The sequence below is a fragment of the Pan troglodytes genome, chromosome 4 (assembly GCF_028858775.2).
Source record: "Pan troglodytes isolate AG18354 chromosome 4, NHGRI_mPanTro3-v2.0_pri, whole genome shotgun sequence".
Lineage (NCBI taxonomy): Eukaryota > Metazoa > Chordata > Mammalia > Primates > Hominidae > Pan > Pan troglodytes.
Genome location: NC_072402.2, coordinates 110,056,115 through 110,078,689, shown reverse-complemented (window position 1 = coordinate 110,078,689; position 22,575 = coordinate 110,056,115). Strand labels below are relative to the sequence as shown.

The 22,575-nt window shown below is 41.1% G+C and overlaps 1 protein-coding gene across 11 annotated transcripts in view; it reads left to right on the top strand.

The window, feature by feature from the left end:
- Positions 1-22,575, top strand: part of EPB41L4A (erythrocyte membrane protein band 4.1 like 4A) — a 273,201-nt gene that overhangs the window by 66,370 nt on the left and 184,256 nt on the right. The window contains exon 1 of one of the 11 annotated variants that reach the window (XM_063810544.1): positions 10,977-11,091. The exons of 9 other annotated variants lie outside the window; for them this stretch is intronic. In XM_063810544.1, the coding sequence (XP_063666614.1) occupies positions 11,074-11,091 (18 nt within the window). In that variant the 5' untranslated portion in view covers positions 10,977-11,073. Of the gene's footprint in view, positions 1-10,976; positions 11,092-22,575 lie in introns of those variants that run through there. One more of the 11 variants, XM_063810541.1, reaches the window with a different exon arrangement.

The following is a 22,575-nucleotide window of genomic DNA, read 5'->3' as shown; positions in this document are numbered from 1 at the left end:
TGCAAACTATCAGGGCCTGAAGACAGGCCTGCCCCACCTGAAACAGACCTCTCTGTTGCCTAATTATACCTCTTGGAAACCTGGGGATAACCCTGCCATGTGTACCACTGCTGGGATTTGTACACACCTCCCACAGGTCTGAAAATGGGCCCACCGAGCCTACCACCCCCACCCCCACCCCCACCAACGCTACCCACCTACCTGTGCTGCCTGGGGACTGGCCTGCTCAGCTAATCACCACCACCACCACTAACCTCAGCACATGCTGTCTGGAAGCCAAGTGTTGTTCTACCACCACTGCTTCCATTGTCCATGTCATGCACGCTGCCCAGTGCCCTGAGGGCCTGCTCAGCCCGCTACTGCCGGCACCCAGGCAAGTTGCCTGGAGGCCCAAGAATCAGCTTGCTTGGACCCACTAACACTAGTGCCTGCATATGCCACCCAGGTGTCCAAAGACATGCTTGGTTCACTGCTGCCACTGCTGAGGCCTGAGGACTGGTCTAGCTGGTGTCCTTGTCCCCAGCAAGGCCTTACCATAGTCTTCACTAATAACAGCCTAAGCCACTGAGGAATCAGACATTACTGCTGCTGATTACTGCTGAAGTAAACATATGGGCACTACACTGCTGTATGTATCCAGAATCAAAGCCAAAGTATGATACCTTACCTAACCAACACTATAGATACATCTGTAGGAAAAAAGCCTTCCCTATGAAAGCCAATCCAAAGAATTGGAAGAAGAAACTGTTACTGTAGGTGTGCAGATGTCAACATAAGAATACAATTAACATGGAAAAGCAAGGAAACAGGACCCCTCCAAAGGAACAGAAGAATTCTCCACAACAGATTCCTATGAAAATCTATGAAATGCTTTAAAGAGTATTCAATGTAGTGATATTGAAGAAGGTTGGTGAGATATAACACACATCAACAATACAAAGGATTTAACAACTACAACTACAGCTGCTACCACTACAGAAAACCACCAAACTGTGATAATAATAAGAAAGGAAGAAAGGAATAAAAGATATACAAAACGGAAAACAACAAAACAACAGGAATAAATTCTCACACATTAATAATAACCTTGATTGATTATTCCACTTTAAGATATAGACTGATTCTTTTGTGGCTTCACATATAGTCTATCCTGAACAAAAGAAGTCTCAACAAATTTTTTAAAAAATGCAATTATATCATATATCTTCTTAGACCACAATGGAATAAAGCCAGAAATCAATAACATGAGGAGCTTTGGAAATGCTACAAATACATGGAAATTGAAGAACATGCTCCTGAGTGACCATTGGGTCAATGGGGAAATTAAGAAGGAAATTAAAAAAGTTCTTCAAACTTGACATACGAAAACCTATGGGTACAGCAAAAGCAGTGCTAAGAGGGAAGCTTATAGCAATAAACACCTGCATCAAAAAAGTAGAAATATTTCATATAACCTATTGATGTATTTCAAGGAACTAGAAAAGCAAGAACAAACCGAACCCAAAATGAGTCGAAGGAAAGAAAGATCAGAGCAGAAGTAAATGAAATTGAGACTAGAAAATACAAGGACCAATGAAATGAGAAACTGTTTTTTTAAAAAAGATAGCTTTCAGCTTTTCCCCATTCAGTATGATGTTAGCTGTGGGTCTGTCATACATGGCCTTTATTATGTTGAGGTGTCTTTCTTCTATGCCTAGTTTGTTGAGAGTTTTTATCATAAAAGAATGTTACATTTTATCAAATGCTTTCTCTGCGTCTACCAAGATGATCTTATGGTTCTTTTCTTTCATTCTGTTGATGGAACGTATCACATTTATTGATTTGCATTTATTGACTCATCCTTGCATGCCTAGGAGAAATCCCCCCAGTTGATCATGACATGTTATTTTTTTGATATGTTGCTGGATTTGGATTTTTAGTCTTTTGTTCGGGATTTTCACACCTATGTTCATCAGGGATATAGGCCTACAGTTTTTCTCTCTCTCTGTCTCTCTCTTTTTGTTGCTGGGTCCTTGTCTGGTTTTGGCATCAGCGTAATGCTGGCTTCATAGACTGAGTTAGGAAGAATTCCCTCCTCTTCAGGTTTTTGAAATAGTTTTAGAATTGGTGTTAGTTGTTCTTCATAAGCTTATTAGAATTTGGCAGTAAAACCATCCAGGCCTGGGCTTTTCTTTGTTGGAAGATTTTTTATTTCTGATCTAATCTCATTACTTGTTATTAGTCTGTTCAAGTTCTTATTTCTTCGTACGTCAGTCTTGGCGGGTTGTACGTGTCCAGGAATTTATCCAGTTCCTCTAGGTTTTCCAGTTTGTTAGCTTATTATTGTTCATAATAGTCTCTGATGATCTTTGTATTTCTGTGCTATCAGTTGTAATGTCTCCTTTTCTGTTTCTGATTTTATTTGCATATTATTTCTTGGTTGGCTTAGCTAGCAGTTTATTGATTTTGTTTACCTTTTTAAAAAACCAACTTCTCATTGCATTGCTCCTTGTATTTTCTAGTCTCAATTTCATTTATTTCTGCTCTGATCTTTATTATATCTTTCCTTCGACTCATTTTGGGTTTCGTTTGTTCTTGTTTTTCTAGTTCCTTGGAGATTTTTCTCTTCCTTGGAGATTTCTCAAGTGACTAAAAATAGAACTACCATATGATCTAGCAGTCCCACTACTGGATATTTATCCAAAAGAAAGGCGATCAGTATACCAGAAGGATATGTGTATCTCTCTGTTTATTGCAGCGCTGAATTAGTCACAATAGCAAAGATAGAGAATCATCCTAAGTGTCCACTAATGGATGAATGGATAGAGAAAATGTGGTATGTATAAACAATAGAATACTATTCAGCTATAAAAAAGAATGAAATGCTGTCAATTGCAGCATCATGGATGGAGCTGGAGGTCACTGAGTGAAGTAAGTCAGGCACAGAAAGATACCACATGTTCTGACTCATGTGGGAGCTAAAAAAGTTGGTCTCATGAAAGTAGAGAGTAGAATGTTAGATACTGGAGGCCCAGTATGGTGTATTTGGAGCTTGCAGGTAATGAAGAGAGATAGGTTAACGGGTACAAACATACAGTTGGATGGAAGGAGTAACTTCTAATGTTCAATAGCATAGTAGGGTGACTTTAGTTAACAATTGTGTTGTATATTTCAAAATAGCTAGAAGAGATGAGTTGTAATATTCAGAACAGAAATGATAAATCCTCGAGGTGATGAATATCCTAAATACCTTGACTTGATCATTACACATTTTATGCATGTTGCAAAATAGCACATGTCCCCCATACATGTGTACAGCTATTATGTATCAAAAAAAGATGCTTGTGCCTAGGACATGCCCAACTAATTAAAGTCAGGATTTCTGGGGAGTGAGACCTTAGCTGTATTTTTTAAGCCTTCTGAGGTAATTCCATTGTGCAGTTAAAGTTGAGAACCATTGTTCTACATCTGTACTATTTAGCATGGTAGCTTCTAGCCACATATGCGTATTTAAACAAATGAATTAAAATTAAACAAAATATATAAAGATTGAGTCCCTCAGTCATACCTGACACTTTTCAAGTACTCTGTAGACATGTGTGGCTAGCGGCTGCTCTATTGGACTGCATATTACAGAATATTTCTGTCATGGCAACAGTTCGGTTGGGCAATGCTGTTCTACACCATGCTGTCTCCCATCCTTCACACTGTCGTCGTCTTCGCCCCTATGATCTTTGCCACTACTTTTTATAGCAGTTTGTTCACATGGCCTAACTTTGGGCCATGTCATCACCTGGAACTTGTTTTGCTTTGCAAGATTTTTTAACTCATCATTCCTCTTTGACCAGAACTTTCTGTCCTGTCCATAAATGTCAACCTCTCTGCCTGTTTTCCCACTATCAGCTTCCTCTAGGTTTCATTTATCTTTTCCATGCAATTTTGGACCCCATGTTGTTCTGGACATCTCCTTCAGTGTCTTTCTTTTTCTCACCACACCCGTGGTGGGCGTCTCTTGTGCTGAATGTGAATCCATTTACATTCTCTGCTTCTTTGATCTCATTACTGCTAAAGAAAATCATCTAACAGATGTCAGCATAATTTTTCAGTCTCATTCCGAAACTCAAATCTGCATGGCAGTACTCTCACTCATTCTTAGGCAGCTCTCTGTTTGTCCCTATAGCAGCTGTTATAGGCTTTTAAGCTCCCTGGTATCCTGGTCTTCCCACTCCTCCTCGGTCTCAGCAAATGATCTACAGGCAATGCCGCACAAACTCTTTGCACCTCCTTCCCTCCACCTCTATTCTTGCCCTTGTCTCAGTGCAGAGGCCCTGCCCCTTTCCAAGGTTCACTTCTCCAGTTGGTTATCTGAGCCCTGTCTTCCTGTACCAGGGGACTTTGCTCAAGTCTCCTATCCTAAAAAAAAAAGTATATTTTCTTGACCTCTGCATACCTGTAAAATGATGTCCTTATTCCCCCTTTTCCCATTTTGACAGACTTCAACATTTTTAAACTGTCTTCTGTCTGGCACTCACACCTGCCAGTCTACTGAAACTGTCCCCTCTGTGTCATCACCGACCTTCCGATGCCAGATTTGTCCTCTGCGGTGTCATTTGAAGTTGTGGCTACTCCTACTTTCCTGGGAGTTTCCTCTCTGTTGGGTCCATGACAGTCTGTGCTCTGCATTCTCCTTTTTACTTCCAGTTATTTCCCAGAATTCTCTGTACATTGTCTCCCCAGAGCCCTTGATGATTTGAACCCTGTCTTAGTCATGTCTTCTTCATTTGAAACTCCTCCGCATCAAGCCTAGTATTTGGTGTCAACATTGTGCGTAGTAACAGTATTGAATGGGATGGGCTCTAGTGAGATTTTGTACAAGGAATAAATAAATAGCTTGTTTGGGAATTCCTTGAAACACAGTTTTGATTTGCACATATGTGGTTCTGAGTGGACATATGGAATCCCTAACAGATGTTTGGGAGTTTACTGTTGAGGTTCGTTTTCTCTCTCCTTAAAAACCTGAATACTTCATTAGTGTCTGATCACATTCCTCACCCTGAAGTGCCTTACTTTGCAGATTTGCCATGAGCTCACCCCTCCCCCACCTGCTTCCCTGTGTGAGTTTCCCCTTCCCCTGCAGTGTGATTCAGGGGACTTCCCAGATGCTTTAGGTTTTGTCTGCAACTAGAAACATTCAGAATTACTGTGTTTTAAAATCGAACTTTCTAACAAAATGGCTTCCCATAAAGTAGGTTTTGGCTACGTTATTATTTATCATATCTGAAAATGATTATTTAGAAATTTGAGGACTGTGTTCTTGGAGATACAAAGAAATAAAAAGCCATGGCTTTTGAGGAGTTTATAGGCTACTAGGAAAAATCATATATACTGCATAACTTTAATACAGGCATGATGTGGTAAATGGACAAAGGTGGAGGTGTCGCAGATGGTTTCATGAAGGAGAAGACTTGAGGAGGACTTTGAAAGCTGGGTACGGACTTCAACTGGCAGAGACTATAGAGTGAGGATAGGCAATTCAGGTGGAGGGAGTGACATAGAGAAAAGTGTAATAGGTAGGGCACATGTTGGCTTATCTTGAGCATTTGAGTTTGACTGGAGTGGAGGCAGGTTGGAGATAAACATAGACTGAGGAATTGAGCCACATAGTAGAGAAGCTCAAATGCTAACCTAAACAGTGCAGATATGGTAAGCAGTAGGGAGCCTTTGAAGGTTTCCCATAGAGGAAGGATGTGAGGATTGGGTCCTGGGAAGATGGATCTGGCAGTGAGCAATAGGTTGGGTGTATTGGAGGGGTCGAGACAGGGCCCCTGTGGCTGGGTAGCTGGACCGGAGATTGGTAATGCTGAAGCTTTGTCTTCAGAGTGCTGGAAGACACAGGGGGTGCCCCTTTACTGTGGCTGCTCAGGTGCTTGACTTAAACTTTTCTCTAATTTTCCACTAGTTCACATTCTTTCTCACTGCTGTATTCCACAAATATTCAATTATGTTCTAAATGGAAGCCCAAAGCTCAGACAGTGAAAGGGAGGAAGAAGAGAATTCTGTTACTGGGTGAATAATTAAAAGCTGCATGAACATCTAAAAACATGTTTTCATACAAACTCAGCAACCGTGTGTTCTTAGGTGAGTCCATGTTGTGGCTCTGAGATGCTTGGAAAGTCATGCCCATAGTATATGGAATTGTGGGGGAGTGAAAAAACCTGTAATTAAAATGTGAGCACTAGCCTAAGTTCTGCATTTTAGTGAGCAGATATGAATGATCAACACTGGGGAATTGCCAGCATGTTCCTCAGTTATTTAAAATTCAACCTAATTCTACTGCATTTTCCTTATCTTTTTAACGACCATTGCTTTCCACCATCAGTGCAAATGTCAACACAGTGAAACAGGCACATAACTTCTTGGTATTATTACAAGCATAGTTTTGACCTCATGGATCCCCTAATGGATCACATTCTGAAAATGCATGTGTGTGTGCGTGCATCCATCCATTGGTTATTGTAGCCCACTTTTGTGGTTAGCTGATACTGCTTATAGCTTTCAGATGCTTTGACATTTGCTGTTTCCTCACAGAATTTTTTGTAGATCTTAGCACACTGAGCACTGTTGTGGTTCAGGACACAGTTGGTTTACTGGCTTTTAGGGTCAGATATACAGCTGGCTATTTGGACTCTAACTGTCAAAATGCTAAATATTGGGCACCTACTCCCAGATCCTTCTCCTGGGTGTTCAGAAAGCTGTAATGAGCAGTGGGGACTTAAGAAACCATGTAGACATGCAGCACCTCTTTCAAAGCCATTGCCCAAAAAGCTTGAGGGGATTTCTGTGGCTAAAACTTGTATTGACTGCTGAAATAAGGAAATAATGAAATGCAAATTCTGTTTTACTGAAGCCTAGTTTTAGTTATTTTAGGTTATGACTATAAAACAACATTACAAAGGGTTGATAGTCTTGTACATTTCTGCAGTGTGGTCTATGGTTGCCATGTTTCTGTTTATGAACTACTGGGGCTAACGTTTTTGGTGAGAACCAGAATGATCTATTCTCACAGTTTGACTTCTGTCAGTTTTTTGTAACCTCTAGGCATTTTATTAGTTCTTTCACTTTTGGTTTCTTTTGTTAGGTAAGAGCATGCAGGCTGGGCGCAGTGGCTCATGCCTGTAATCCCAGCACTTTGGGAGGCTAAGGTGGGTGGATCACAAAGTCAGGAGTTTGAGACCATCCTGACCAACATGGTGAAACCCCATCTCTACTAAAAATACAAAAATTAGCCAGGTGTGGTGGTGCATGCCTGTAATCGCAGCTACAGGAGGCTGAGGCAGGAGAATCGCTTGAACCCGGGAGGCGGAGGTTGCAGTGAGCCGAGATCACACCACTGCACTCCAGCCTAGACGACAGAGCGAGACTCCTCAAAAAAAAAAAAAAAAAAAAAAAAAGCAATGTACCTAACTTTAAAGAATTTTTTTCTACCAGGTGTGTTTCGTGGAATTACAACATATGGTTATATCTTTGTGAATAAATGATGTGGCATCCCACAACAATGGCAGTCTTGGAAACAGCAAAAATAATTGTGGAGTGTGTGGCTAACAGTCTTGTTCTTAGTCTTTCTAGTAATCTAAGACTATTACATTAATGCATTGATCTGCCTTGTCCTTGTCAGTGAAATCAATTAACTATATCCCATTTCAACTCACTATTTTAAAAATTAAAAAATATCAAAACTACCTAAATTATAAAATACATAGGTGTTTATATTGGAAAATTTGGAAAATGTCGTAGTATAACAAGAAAATAAAAATCATCCCAGGTTGCTGGGGCTTTATGTGTGCGCGTGTGCGCGCGCGTGTGTGTGTGTATATTTATATATATATGTATATATATATGCATCCTGTAGCATTGTGCACATCCTACAACACTGCATGCGTGTGCACACATAAACACACACACGTACACACACATGCCCTCCCTGTAAAAGGGCATTAGGTGACATTCTGTGGTGATGGTGAATTGAAACTCACCAAACTGTATTCTTAAGATTTGTACATTTCATTGTATAAATAATATATTGCAATCCAGTAACAAAAAATTATTCTACAATCTCAATACCCAGGGACAACCATGGTTAACATTTTTGTGTATTTCCTTCTAGTCTAATGTATCTTTTTTTTAAAGAGATCTTACAGAATACTGCAGCCTACTTTAAAAAATTAACATATCTTCAGCATATCTAAGTGTCATTAAATATGTGTTCAAACATGGTATGTAACAGCCACTGTATATCTGTTATCCATATTTACTACAATTTTATATAGTCAGTTCCCTATTATTTCATATTTAGGTTGAAGACTTACAAATGTAATTGCATAAAACTTTTTTCTCAGTTGTGGATTTTTTGTGTATGTGTCAATTTAATTTGATTCAACTCAGTTTTAATTCAAGAATCTATGCTTGGGGGCCAACTCTGGACCTGCTGTGGGCCATTTCAGCCATGCCCCAAAGGGAGCCTGTGGTCAGGCTGTGCCAGATAGGCGAGATTGAAATGAAAAGAGTAATACCAAGTCATTATAATATGTGAGTGCCTTGTGTCTCAGGAATTGTAAATTTTGGCAAAATAAGATTATATTGGTATAAATGAGGAAATAATATAGTTACCATTTATTGAGACTTCTTATGTGGCAGGCACTATGTTAAGATATTTATAGTTGTTTGTCACAGTGGCTTTGTAAAATAGACATTCTTAAATAAAAGTCAAGCACTCCAGTCTCTTTCTGTACTGTACAGTCTACTTCTACCAGAGAAAGAGAACCAGTAGGTGCTATATATTCAGTTTCATTGCAAGTCCTTGGCTTCTGTGATTGTGTGGGCTTGCCAGTGAGTCTGACTTCCATAGGGCAGCACCTCGGGAGGGCAGCCTGGGACTCCTGGACAGGAGCTGAGCTGCGGACACAGGCAGAATTTCTTCTCCCAGAAGCCTCAATTCTGCCCTTCAGGCCTTGTAATGGATTGAATCTGACCCACCCAAATTATCTAGGATAATCTCGTAAACAGCTTATAGACTTCAATCACACCTACATAGTATCTTCACAGAAACACTTAGTGTTTGATTGAATAACTGAGGAGCATAGCCTAACCAAGTTCACTTAAAACTGATATCAGAGTTGGTCAGTGAACCCCCATGTACAACAAACACTATAAACCAGTCTTGCCTCATCCACATCTCCATCTGCTTCTCTCATTCCTATTTTATTTTGAAGCAAACCCTGGTCATTGTATCTTATTATTAATTAATGTTCTAGTAAGTGTGTATTTCTAGCCCAGGGATGTCCTACAGAATTTTCTGTAAGGACAGGAATTGAGCCACATGTAGATATTGAGTACTTGAAATATGACTAGTGAGACTGTGGACCTAAATTTTTACTCTTGTTTAATTAAAGTTTAGATAGCCTCATGTGGGTAGTGATTATGATATTGAACTTAGATTAGCCTTTTTTTTATTTTTTAAAAAACCATAATCCTATTATCTAGTGGAACGTTTAATAATTCCTATAATATTATCAAATATCAAATCAACTTTTTAAAGGAGATTGGTTCTCACTATGTTGCTCAGGCTAGAGTACAGTGACTATTCACAGGCACAATCGTAGCATACTACAGCCTTGAAATCCTGGGCTCAAGCAATCTTCTTGTTTTGGCCTCCCAAGTATATGAGACTTCAGGTGCATTCCGCAATACCTGGCTTATCCAGTCAATTTTAACATTCCATGTTGTTTCATAAGTGTGATAAATGGTTATGTATTTTTAATAGTTTGAATCAGAATATAAAAGAGGGCTGTGCATTGTAATTGGTTGAGTCTGTTTTCAGAAACAGTGGTTTTCTCTCTCTCTTGCTATTTATTTGTTGAAAAAATTTGGATTTTTATTCTTGCTAGATACTCCTACTCATTTGATAGATTATTTTGTGAAGGTTTGGTTTTGTAAACTGAGTTCAAAGCCAAGTCTGGCTTCAGAACCTAAGCTCTGTTCTGAAATGATGGTGGTCTTGGTGGTGGTGGTAATGATGATGGTGAAGACAGTGGTGGTGAACGTGGTCGTGGTGATGGCAACACCAACAACAGCATAGCTAAACTTGAGTACTTGCTGTGTGCTGGGAACTCACTAAGTACTTTACATACATTATGTCAGTTCTAACAGTGGCCCTGTGATGTACATGCTGTTAATATTCCCATCTTACAGATGGGACAAATGACTTCCCCAATATAACACAGCTGGTAAGTACCAAAGTTGAAATTCAAACCCAGGCAGTCTGGATCCAGAATCTGAATTCTTAATCACTGTAGTACCTTGTCTCCATACTATATTTCTTCTTAAGCAGAAGGACTGAGAAACTCATTTTTAGCTGCCTCTTAGGAACCTGGATGTGTTTGAAATTATGAACCTAAATTCGACCAAGTGTTTTTTGGGGGCTGTTGGGAGAATGGAATCAATTAATGCTTCAAAGCACTTGAGAACCCTTAATGTAAAAAACTGTTATGGAAAGTGTATACCTCTCTGTAAAGCCAACTGTCTGTTATTCCCAAATTCTTATTTGTGCTTTGTATGCTAGTTGCTTCCAAATGGGATCCATTTCTATCGGCCACATTCTGAATATGACACTTTTCATTTAAAGTCAGTTGTACATTATAGAAATCCTCTAAGAAACCTGTTGAGAAACTGTTCTATCCAAAGTACTTTGCATAGTTTCTAGGTTATAAGGGATTTGTTTATGGTGACAAGATTGACTGCTGAAATGTGTGCTTGGGAGTGAATGCCTCAGAAGTGTAGCAATTTACTACAAAACCTGTGTATCTGTGCACGATGGAATTTTCTTACTTTGTATGCCAGTCTGCCAACTGGCAGCATAAAAGTGACCTACGAGAGTCTCAGTGGTGCTCTCTTATGAAGTCCACCCCTTTGGGTCTGATCTGCTTACTTCTTCAACCCAGGTGGCCATGGAGGCAGTTGCTCCTGCTGCTGGCTGCTGACTGCTGACTGCTGTTGAGCGACAAGGAACAATAGACCCTCAGCTCTAATGCATTTCACATGTATTGGATTAAACTGGTAACTAATGCATCACGTGGGGAAATTGGCCTGGCTGATAAAAGGGCCTTGAAAATGTGCCTGGTGCTTTTGCAACTCTGTAAAATCTGCCACCAGCACACCTACTTGTCAGGACTGCCTGTTACCTCCAGCCCACCACACTGGATTGTGCTGAGCACAATTTCTATGAATAAAGCATTCTATGAATGCTTTAGAAAAGTTATCAGGAAAGACCAGTGATAAGATAAATTTCATGTTTCTGTAATTCAGTGGGAAAAGGAGCAAAGACAGGACAGGAATGGAAATTGGTGAGCCACTTGGGATAGCATGTTATCACGTCCAGTAATCATGGTTGTCTGATCATACATGTTGTGTATAGTATTTCTGTTCATTACCCAGTATCTTGTCTTTTATAAAAATGGTTGTTAACTTCTTTTTTAAAAAAGGGAAGATTTTAATATGTTTTAGTTTGTGTCTCCCAAGAATATATTTCTGTGACAGAGTTTTACAGTTTCTAGTTGCATAATGTTTCGTGAATTCTCTTGATCCATTCTATAGGAGGAAATGGTTTTATTTGGCTTTAAATATAGTTATTTGAAGAAATTTCTCCACATTTAATTTGTACCTTTAATACTGTTATACTGTCTTCTCATAAGCTAAGATTATATAGAATTTGGGATTACTGTCCAAAAATATTTTTTCCATTTTTCTTTTTGATGCAGGGCTCTATGTTTAGAGTGTTATTCAAGACGTAGTTATGGATGAACAATACAACTTTTGGGGGTGTGTGTGTGTGTGTGTGTGTGTGTGTGTTTTAAATAGTGACAGGGTTTTGCCATGTTGCACAGGCTGGTCTTGAACTTCTAGACTCAAGTGATCCACCTACCTCAGCCTCCCAAAGTGCCAGAATTATGGGCGTGAGCAACTGCACCTGGCCAAGCTTTTAATTTTTAAAATTACTTTCTTTTGAGATTGTTGGATGTGAACCATCAACAAAGATGTTTTTAATGGTTCATCTGCCTTGCTGATTTGTGAGGTTATGAAATTGGTTTCAGAGGATCCTATTGCTGTGATATTTCAGTTGACAGTTAAAGCATCAGATACTTTAAAGCTACATTTGATGATCCCTGCTATTAAAATAATTTTTGGACCAACGGTACCAAATACAATACATACACACACAGTATGTTTTTGGAAAATTATTCGTTGAAGAACTGGTTGTGAGAGGAGTAAGAAACATTTGTATCAGTTTTAGGAAGGTTAAGGCATTATAATCAAACACAGTGAGTTATATGTGGGATTTTTGGAAGTTGATAAGCATTCATTCAACAAATTTAATTAAAATTTGAGTGTCCTGCATACCAGGCTCAGGGGACAGAGCAATGAACTGAAAAGTCCCTGTTCCCATGAAGCTTGCATTCTCATGGGAAGGAGACCAATTAAACAGTGAAAACATTAATATACAATAAATGTAAAGAAAAACAAAGTAGGTGATGGGGATAGGAGAGATGGCGTGTGGGGAGGATTGCTATTATGGAGTGGTGCTTGCAGAGGACCTTCCAGAGAAGGTAACATTTGAGCAGAAATCTGAATGAAATAAGGGACTAAGCCATGTGGCTGTTTGATAGAGGGAAAGAAAAATCCCTGCATTGTGAACAGTAGGTGGAAAGGTCGAAGGGTATATGTAAATGGATACTTATGTATGAAATATATTTATGTTTACAATAGGGCTGAGTGAATGTTTTGGGCTTGCTGTCAAAATTGAATCTCTATCCAGGGAGTTGACATAGGAGCAACAATATACATCCTTTTTAAATGGATCATTTATAAACAAAATTCATACCACCGAAAGAAAATTGGCAGAAACGTACATGTAGTTACATCAGAACTAGTGAATATAAAAGGTAAAAATAATACCTTAATATGCTATTATACATCCATTTAAAAATTGATGTTCTACAGAGCAGGGATCTGTTTTTATTGCTATTCAGTCTTTATATGAGAACTAGAAAATATTTTCTTATTGAAGGAAGTAATGTAAGTAAGACTTCCCACCCTTCTCAAACTGTTGGCCAGAGAGGCAGATAAGAAGTGTGATAAAAGCCAAAGCAGGGGTCATGGTTAAATGCTACAGCAGTGGTTCCCAAAATGTGTTCTCTGGACCTGCAGCATCAGCATCCTCTGGGATCTTGTTAAACATGTGCATTTTGGGGCCCCACTCCGGACCAGCTGAATTAGGAGCTCCGGGGGTGGAGCTTAGCAGTCTGTTTCAACAAGGCCATCGGTTGACTCTGATGCATCCTAAAGTTTTAAGAACCACTGTGCTACAGAGAGGTCAAGTTGGATAAGAGCCAGAAATCTTCACTGGGGTTCCTAATTGGGTAGATCTTCCTTTCCTTCCGTCACTCCCTCAATCTTTTGCAGACTTGACTCTGACCTTAACACTTTGTTGAAAGGGCGGGGTCGCTGGGCTCTCCTCCGTGACTTTTCTCATGCTGCTGTGAGCATTGGATATGAGGGAACCACATGGGGCCCTAATCGGGAGTTCTGGTTCTCTGTTCCAACTTTCTCTTATTAACCAACTGGGTGAGATGACGTGAGTGATTAACTAGTCTAGGCCCTAGTTTTCTCATCTGTGAGCCCAGAGAGTGATATTTATTAATAATTAAAAGGTCTCTTCCATGAGGTCTGAAGTTATTATTTGCTTAAATATTTATGCATTTGAAATTTATAAACTTGGCCAAGCGTGGTGGCTCACGCCTATAATCCTAGTACTTTGGGAGGCGAAGGCAGGTGGATAACTTGAGGTCAGGAGTTGGAGACCAGCCTGGCCAACATGGTGAAACCGCGTCTCTACTAAAAATACAAAAACATTAACTGGGCATGGTGATGTGCGCCTGTAATCCCAGGTACTCAGGAGGCTGAGGCGGGGGAATCGCTTGAACCCAGGAGGTAGAGGTTGCAGTGAGCCGAGATCAGGCCACTGTACTCCAGCCTGGGCAACAGAATGAGACTCTGTCTAAAAAAAAAAAAAAAATATATATATGTATATCTATATCTCTCTATATATCTCCTTGTTTAAATATATTTATTTGTTACTGTATTGTTAGCTACTTAGATTTATGTGTGTTATTTGTGGTTACCAAAACTTTGACTCTCCACTGTATACTTCAGTCCTATAATAATGGAGCCAGTTTATTTATGGGGGCAGTGCTGTCAGGCCTTGACTGACCTTGTCAAGGAGCCTGACACTGTTATTTTAAACCCATCAGTGGTGTGATAGCCAGCCCTGATTCACAGCTTGTGTTTATGGTTTGATGATTAGAATCTCATCCTTTGGCCAAGGAACACAGCCACATTTGAAAAGCTCCTATTGTGCAATTCCTGCTCTCTTCGCTGGCACCTAAACCCAGTCGCCAGGCCTGTTGATTTTTCCCTTCAGCATCTCTTGCATTCATATGCTCTTCTCCCTTCATTCTCCCCCCACCCTGTCACTTTCTTTTATTTACAAATGTTTTCTGAGTGCCTACTGCATGCTAGGTAAGGCGCCAAAATGGTCTGGAGATAAAGTGTGAGCACAGCAGGAGACAGAGGGAGATAGCCATTCTTGAGCAGTAGTTGGCAAACCTTTGCTGTAAATGATTAGGCAATAAATATTTTGAGCTTTGTGGGCCATTAGGTCTCTGTTGCACCTCTTGGACTCTGCCACAGACAATGTGTAAAACAATAGTGGACGTGTGTTCTAATAAATGCTTAGGCAGTGACTCAGATTTGGCCCATGTGTTGTAGTTTTCCAACCTTGTTCTAGAGGGTGAGGGAGGCCGTTAACAAATACACAATGTGTGTATGTGTTTGTCAAGTTATAACTGCTACGAAGAGAATGGAAAGCTAGGTATCTTTTTGTGTGTGGTGGCGGGGGGTGTTCTTTTTTATATACGCTGGTAGAGGAAGCCTCCTCCATCTCCAGACAGTGGGGAAACAAATCACAGGATACCTGATGGTTTGAAGGGCCTTCCTGGTGAGGGAGCACAGGTGCAGTGACCTGGTATGACCATGTATTGGGCTTGTTCAGGTTAACAGCAGGGAGCCAGCCATGCTGGAGAGAGCCGGGGCAGGTGGGCAGGCAGTCTGAGACAGTGTCGAGAGAAGGGTTGGTGGGGAGGTCACCAGCAGACAGGGAGAAAGGGCTCCCCACAAAGAAAGTAGCTTCTTTGAAGGTTTGAAGGGGTCTGAGAAGCCGATCCGCTATGGGAGGGTAGCAGTTTGGTTTGGCTAGAGAGCAGATGAGATGGGATACTCAGGAGTGTGAGAAGACTGAGATTAGTAAAGTCAGCTTCAAATGTCATGCCAGAGGAATTTCACTGTATTCATGGGCATATTTTTTAAGGCAAGGAACACTGCTTGTGTTTTAGAAAAGGTGACACATGGCATTTTGGAGGGTAAGAGGCAGGGATGTGGATGGGAAGAAGGTTGAAGGCCTGACCTGAACCTAAGGGGATGGAGGCAAGGCGAGCGATTTAGGAGATACCTCACCCTCAGCCAAATGGGGTCGTCTTTTGTCTTTCCATGTGCCCAGTGCCTTCCTGCAGTCATTGGTACCTTTGTTTCTGCTGTTCTGTCCTCCAGGGATGCCCGCTCCTGACTTTCACTTCCAAGGAATGGCCCAAAGGCTTCCATCTGTGAGAAGCCTGCCCTGACCACTCGTATTAGAAGAGTTCACTTTCTCCTCCCAATTTTCCTAGCACCTTTTCCCCAGTACTTTTTTTACAATATGGGTCAGATAGGGCTTTTGTTTAGATGCCCTTATCACTTCTTATGTATTGTAACACTCTTGAGGGCAGGAGATGCTTTATTGATATTAGGATCCTTGTATATGGTGTAGCAGGGAATATGAACTCGGGGGTTATGCTGTCCTCCCACTTACTGTGTGACCTTAGGTCAATCACTTTGCTTCTCTGAGCCTCCGTCCTTTTGTCTATGAAAGGAGATAGGAGTTTCACCAGTCTGTGGGGATCTTGTGATGACTGAGATACTGCATGGAAACAGTTCAAACAGAGCCTGAACATCTTAAGTGTTCAATAAATGTTAGCAATTATTAGTAGCATTACTGATACAACAGTGCTTAACACGGTGGTTGATATATGGTAGATACCCAGCAAACGTTTGACATAGGGGATGTGGTACCGGATTTTATAGTAGATGGTGTTAGACCAGACTGAATTGTGGCAAAGCTGACTATAACAGATGGGTTTGGGCTTTGTAATGATCAAATTATGGGATTTCAGAGAAACTTATATGTAGCTAGATATCTCATTAATTACAGAGGAAAAGCTGATAAAATTTCATTTATATATGGTTGAAGAGCCCCAGTACACATGCATTATCAGTATTAATGATGAAATCTTGCATCTTACAAAACCTTCACGTGACAGGCTCAAAAGGCAAACACTGAGGGGTAATGATTAATGTCCACAATGCATATTGTTTCTATACAGACAGGTAGCTGTTGTTGTTTGGGTTCTCAATGGCACTGTGAAATAACTACAGACAGGTTGTATTTGTTGTCTTATGAGCAAGGTATATGAACAGACTGTAAAAGGGAAGTCTCTAATGAAAAGATGCTTTTGCTCTTGAGAGATCAGAAATTGTTTTTAGACATGGCCTTGAGAAAGTTGAAAGACATGTAATTGACCCCAAATACCTCTAGGACATTTGTCAATTCTGAAAGCTATCACCTACTCATTATTTCTGCAGCTAAAAATCTTCTCTTTCTAGCTTTCTGACCTTGTATCTCAGTGGCACAGCCACCAAGCCTTTGGATGTTGTCATCATCTCCTTTCCGTACTTTTGCCTCTCGCACCCTGACTAACTTTTTGGTTTTGCATTTTGGATCCACTCAGTGGTAAGCCCTAATTACAGGGCCCCACCCAATCACAAGGGGACCAGGAAAGTGCTATTGTACCACTGGAAGTATTTGGCTAACAGCTCTAATGACCACCACAGTATAATGTGTACAGGGTAAAGAATCACCCCACTTTGAAGCCTTTTAAAGGGGTTGGTGGAATGAGGAAATCTGCCTTCTGGAACACAGCAAAGAATAATGCCACAGGCCTCATATTTCATACTCTGGAATTGAAGTCCCACCCCCAACCAGTGACATGCAGAGGAAAGCGCCTTACTCCACCTAACTCTGAACAGCCCACTTTGAAGCTTTTTGACCTGCACTTTCTCAAACAAGTCGTTACAGGTTCAGTTTCCACTACCACCTCCCCATCCATCTTTGGTCTTAAAATTAACTTAAAATGTGTTTGTTTCTGGATTTGCCACTGCTCCTTGAACTAGTAATGTGTGACTGCTTTCTCATACTCCTTTGTGCCTTCACTTGTGTTTCCCTCTTTCTTGGAAGACCCTTCTCATCCCACTTATCCAAACCCTCCTCATTTGTTAGTTCTCATTTCCTCCAGGAGGCCTTTCCTTGCCTGGTGTAGGGAATCATGAAACACAACTTTGAGGGCATGTGAGGGTGGTGCCTGATGGATTAAAAAAGACTGGGGGAGGGTACTGTTTCTAGACGAAGGAGATAGCAGGTGTGAAGCATCAGTGGAAAGAAGTCCAGTGTGGCTGGACCCTCAGAGTGAGGGGAGAGAAACACCAGCTGTGACGGGTCATGACGAAATCATGAAGGGAGGGCTTGGAGATCAAGGTGTAGATAATTTGGTTTTTGTTTTTATTATATTGGAATGCCATTGAAGAATTTTAAACCGGAAGATGTTAAGTTTGCATCTTAAAATTCTCTCTCTCTGGCTGCTCTGTGGAGACAGGAGCAGAAGTAGATATGGGGACACCAGTTAGGAGGCACTTGCAGTAGTGGAGATGCCTCCTATCAGGCAATGACTGTGGAGGTGGAGAGCCATGGTCAGGTTCGTGCCCAGAAATACTGTTCTAGTCGTAAAAATGTCTGACTGGCATAATTTGGTAAAATGGCCATCTGGAAAATGCCAGTTTGAGGGCCTGATTTAATAGACGTGAATGTCTAGAAGCATTCAACCTACTGGACTGCTTTTTCTCATATTCTATATCTCCTTAAACTATATAGATCTGGTAAGATTTCAAAGAAAGTGGTAAACATTTTCTGCTTATACATCTACATTAGGTTCACTTTTTTTCTGTTAAATAGATTAATCTTCCTCTTATAAGGCTTAAAAGGTGTCTGACTGTTCAAGAAGGAGGGTCCTTAACACTGATCCCCTCTGTGAGTTGGTGCTTGGGTGTTAATAGATACAGACTCTAGCACAGTTGCTTTTGGTTTTGTGCCTCTTGGCAATGGAAATCTCTCCCCTGCCCTCCCGTACTCTGTGCCAAGCCCTGGCCAGGACCTGACGAGACATCCTGTGTCCAGGGCTCCTTTGTGCCCAATCAGTGCAAAGCCAGGAGGCTTTGTTCCTCTACTTGACAGAGTGGTTATTCCTGGGCCATACTGACTTCATGAAAATGAACGTGACTTTTGGGGTGAGGTTGTACCCTAGTATAGGCCAGTGTTTTGTGAAACATTTCCTAAAGTTGTGTTCTCTGCTAAAGTTTGATCTTTGCTTGGTAGGACATCTGTGAAATACCCAGACCCCTTATATCAGTTTTTATTTTCTTATACTCACTGTTGTAATCCAAAACATGTCTCAGACAGGTCTCAATCAGTTTAGGGGTTTATTTTGCAAAAATTAAGGATCATGACTCATGACACAGCCTCAGGAGGTCCTGAGAACATGCGCCCAAGGTGGTTGGGTTACAGCTTGGTTTTATACATTTTAGGGAGACAGAAGTCAGGCAAAGACATAAATTAATACATGTAAGGTATACATTGGTTTGGCCCAGAAAGGTGGGACAGCACAAAGGGAATGATGGGGTTACATGTCATAGGGGAATTTAAAGATTTTTCTGACTGGCAGTTGTTAGACAGAGATAAATTATTATGTAAAGACCTGGAATCAATAGAAAGGAGTGTCTGGGTTAAGATAAGGGGTTGTGGAGACTAAGGTTTGTATTATGTAGATGAAGTCTCATATGTGGCCATCTTTAGAGGCAATAGATGGCAAATATTTCCTATTGAGATATGTAAAAAGTGCTAGACTCTCAGCTAATCTCTTCAGGATCAGAAAAGCACTTGGGAAAGAGATTCTATACAGAATGTAAATTTCCCCCACAAGAGACAGCTTTGCAGGGCCATTTCAAAATATGTCAAAGAAATATATTTTGGGGTAAAACACTTTGATTTCCTTTTAGGGTCTGCTATTTGTTATGTGATGTATGTGATGTTATATACCAAAGTCAGGTTGGAGTTGGTATCTTGTTGCTACAAAAAGGGTTTGTTTTGTCAGTTTTAGGATCTTTATTTTAATATTAATAATGGTTGGTTGTGTGCCTGAACTCCAAAGGGAGGAGCGTATAATAAGGCACATCTGACTGTCTGACTGCCCCCACCCCCCCACCCGTTCCCATCATGGCCTGAACTAGTTTTTCAGGTTTCACTGGGTCCCCTTGGATGAGAGGAGGGTCCATTCCGTCAGTTTGGGAAACTTAGAATTTTATTTTTGGTTTATGCTGTTGATTGTATACTGCAGTCCTTTAGATGATCTAAGGTTGGTGCTGAGCTAGCTGCTTCTTTACATTTATGGGGGAAACTGATGGTAACAGTATCAAGTGTGAACATAGAATAATTCAATGTGATATCCCTCCTGGCTAATCAGAGGCCCTGGCAGACAGCCGGGTTGCCAGAAAAGCATTTATGCAAAAAGAGAAGTGGTGACATGTGTCTTGGAAAAGTGGCATTAGATCTGCTGTCAGTATGTAACAGAGAGAGAGAGACTGCAACTCATACGGTGTGTGAGTGGAGGGGAGAGAGTGGGGAGAAAACAGGACCAGAGAGTCAGGCAATTGAGAAGACAGCATTCCCTCCTCATGACCAACCTATCCATTTCTGAGAATAGGGGCTGCAAACACAGCATCCTGGATTGTCTCTGCTTTGTCTGTCAATATGTGTGTTTACTTAATATTCACACACACTCCTTCTCCTGGGGCTTGGTGTCACAGTCATTATCCTTCCATCGGAGACTGGCTGCAGCTTCCTGTGGAGACCAGCCGAGCATTTCCTTAATTGGCTGGTAAGGTCAGCATGCAGTTGACATGCACATTCCTGCCGTTTTCCCTTCCCCCCTTTTTGACATCTCCCTCTCCCACCCCCCAATATATTTCCTAGAGGGGAGGGCCAGCAGAAAGGAATTAGGAGCTTGCCCCAAGAAATGAAACCTGCTCAGGGTGCAGCTTCTCAGCCAGAGACTCAACTGTGATCTGCTCTAAGCCCTTTGGGTGCCTCCATTTTAAACCGATAGAGAAAAACAATAGTCCTGCAGTAAGGGAGCTATTGAGCAGCAGAGTAGCTACTAATGATTGCAGTATCTTCACATTTTTTAGAGGCATTGGGAACTCTATAATATCTTAAATGCAATTTATGCTTATAAATCAATACCCACCATTTCTCTCTTCTTTCCATACCACATGCTGTGTGTGATCTGAATGTCTGAGAACCTTTCTGCAAACCTTGGGCACTAATGTCTTGATGGTATGTTGTGTTGCTTTCAAAACAGTAACGGAAGAAAGCCTTTTACTATTTATAAATAGCCACAAAAAGTATAAGCAATTCTACAAAAAGAATAATGTGCTTTTTAGAAGATACGGTAGACTTTTTAAAAAGCCAAAATTCCACCATATCTGTGCATATTTTCAATTGCTAATTGTAACTGTATTGTTGGTAACTTCTGTTATTCTGAGAATTAGCAGGGGGGACTAAAATATAACCTGGTGTCAGTCAAATATAAGGCTTAGGAAAAAAAGAATGCACAAAGAAAGAGGGAAAATAAAGAAAATCAGGGATGAAAAATCATTGTCCAGGTTGGGGAGTAGAAGACTGAGTCCAGAGAGAGTCTGGGGTGTCATTCAGGAGCATTGGTGCCATGCATCTCTCTTCAGCCAGAGTTTTATTATGGTCTTTAAAAAATAAAAATCAATACGCATTTATTTCATGGCAGACCCTTTCACACTCTGAAATACCACTAATGGTGACATGGGCAGTGACAAAGACAAAAGAGGAGTCAAGGTCCTGGGTGGTCCCCAAGCCAAATAATTACTTCAAATAATGCAAATAGTACTACCCACCTAAGGGTGTATGTTTCATCAAGAATAATTTAAACAGGAGAAAAAGTAGACAAAAGAAAGATGGGATGATAGTTAGGAATAGAGAACTAAAAACAAAAAGACTGTGTTTTATTCTTCTCACTATCCTTAAGATTCTGGAATTGGAACAATAGAAGCAGGACTCTGCAGCAGTGTTGGAACTCCCTCCTTGAGGATAGAGGAGGAAGTTCAGATAACCTTTGCTTTCCTTCTTGGTTCACACACCAGATCCCTTAGATTCCTTCGGTTTCTGTTCCTGTTCCCAGTTCATTTGGTCTGAGAGGGAGCTTTTTGGAGTAGTCTTGTTTCTTAACAAGAAATGCTCCTATGATTCTAACCCCTGGCTGTTCTTGGGAGTCACTTGGACAGCGCAGGGTGAAAGGTCAGGGATTAGCATTGAAAAAACCCAGGCAGTTCTCATACGCCCTCAGAAGTGGGCACCTTGTGGGGGCCATGGACAGCATATCCCGTATGGAGTTGGTAGCCTCCAGCTGCTGTCACCCATGTTGGTTAAGGGACTGGTGGCCACTTGCTTCTGGGGGCCGAGGGCCCTTGCCTCCCAACTCCATCAGCTGGACTTGCGAAGATCCTGCATCCTGCTTACACAGTGTCAGGGTGGGGACTGAGAACTTTGCTGACATTCATTGGGGTGCAGCAATAGTACCCAGAAGGCCCCGCTTGGGCAGCCTTCACCAGGTACCCTCAGCTGCTCTGGCCCCAGGCACCAAGTATTTCTGTGGTTCAGATGGCAGACAATGCTATATACAAAGTATCAGTGAGAAGCAGGGCATGCCAGCCCTCTGATACCCCAGGGAACACTCAGTTGGGGGATCCCTGAGGCTGTGTGCCCACTGTGTGTTATAAACAAGGAAAGCAGGAAGTGAATTTTGACCTCCAGTTTGGGGCCTTTTGTCTGGTATAGCATGGTCAACACTTCTCCACTGGTTTGTTTATATGTAAAACCAGCAGAACTGGGTAGTTGTAGGAGAGGACGGGTTGGAAGGCAATGTGTTGGAATGATAGCAGGGCACCAGTTCTGGACCAGGTTTTTGGCACAAATTGACCTTCACAACAAACCTGTGAGGAAGATGGAGTTGTCCCTCCATGCCCTCCATTAGAAGAGGAAGCTGGGCACAGAGAGTTAAGAAACTTTTCCAAATTTGTGTGAGTATTAAGAAGTGGGAACTGAGATTGGAACTCAGGCTTGCTTGACACAGAATCTGTGGCTTCCTTACCATTTTGGGTAAGGATTTTTAAGAGGAGAAAGGTAGCTCCTTCACA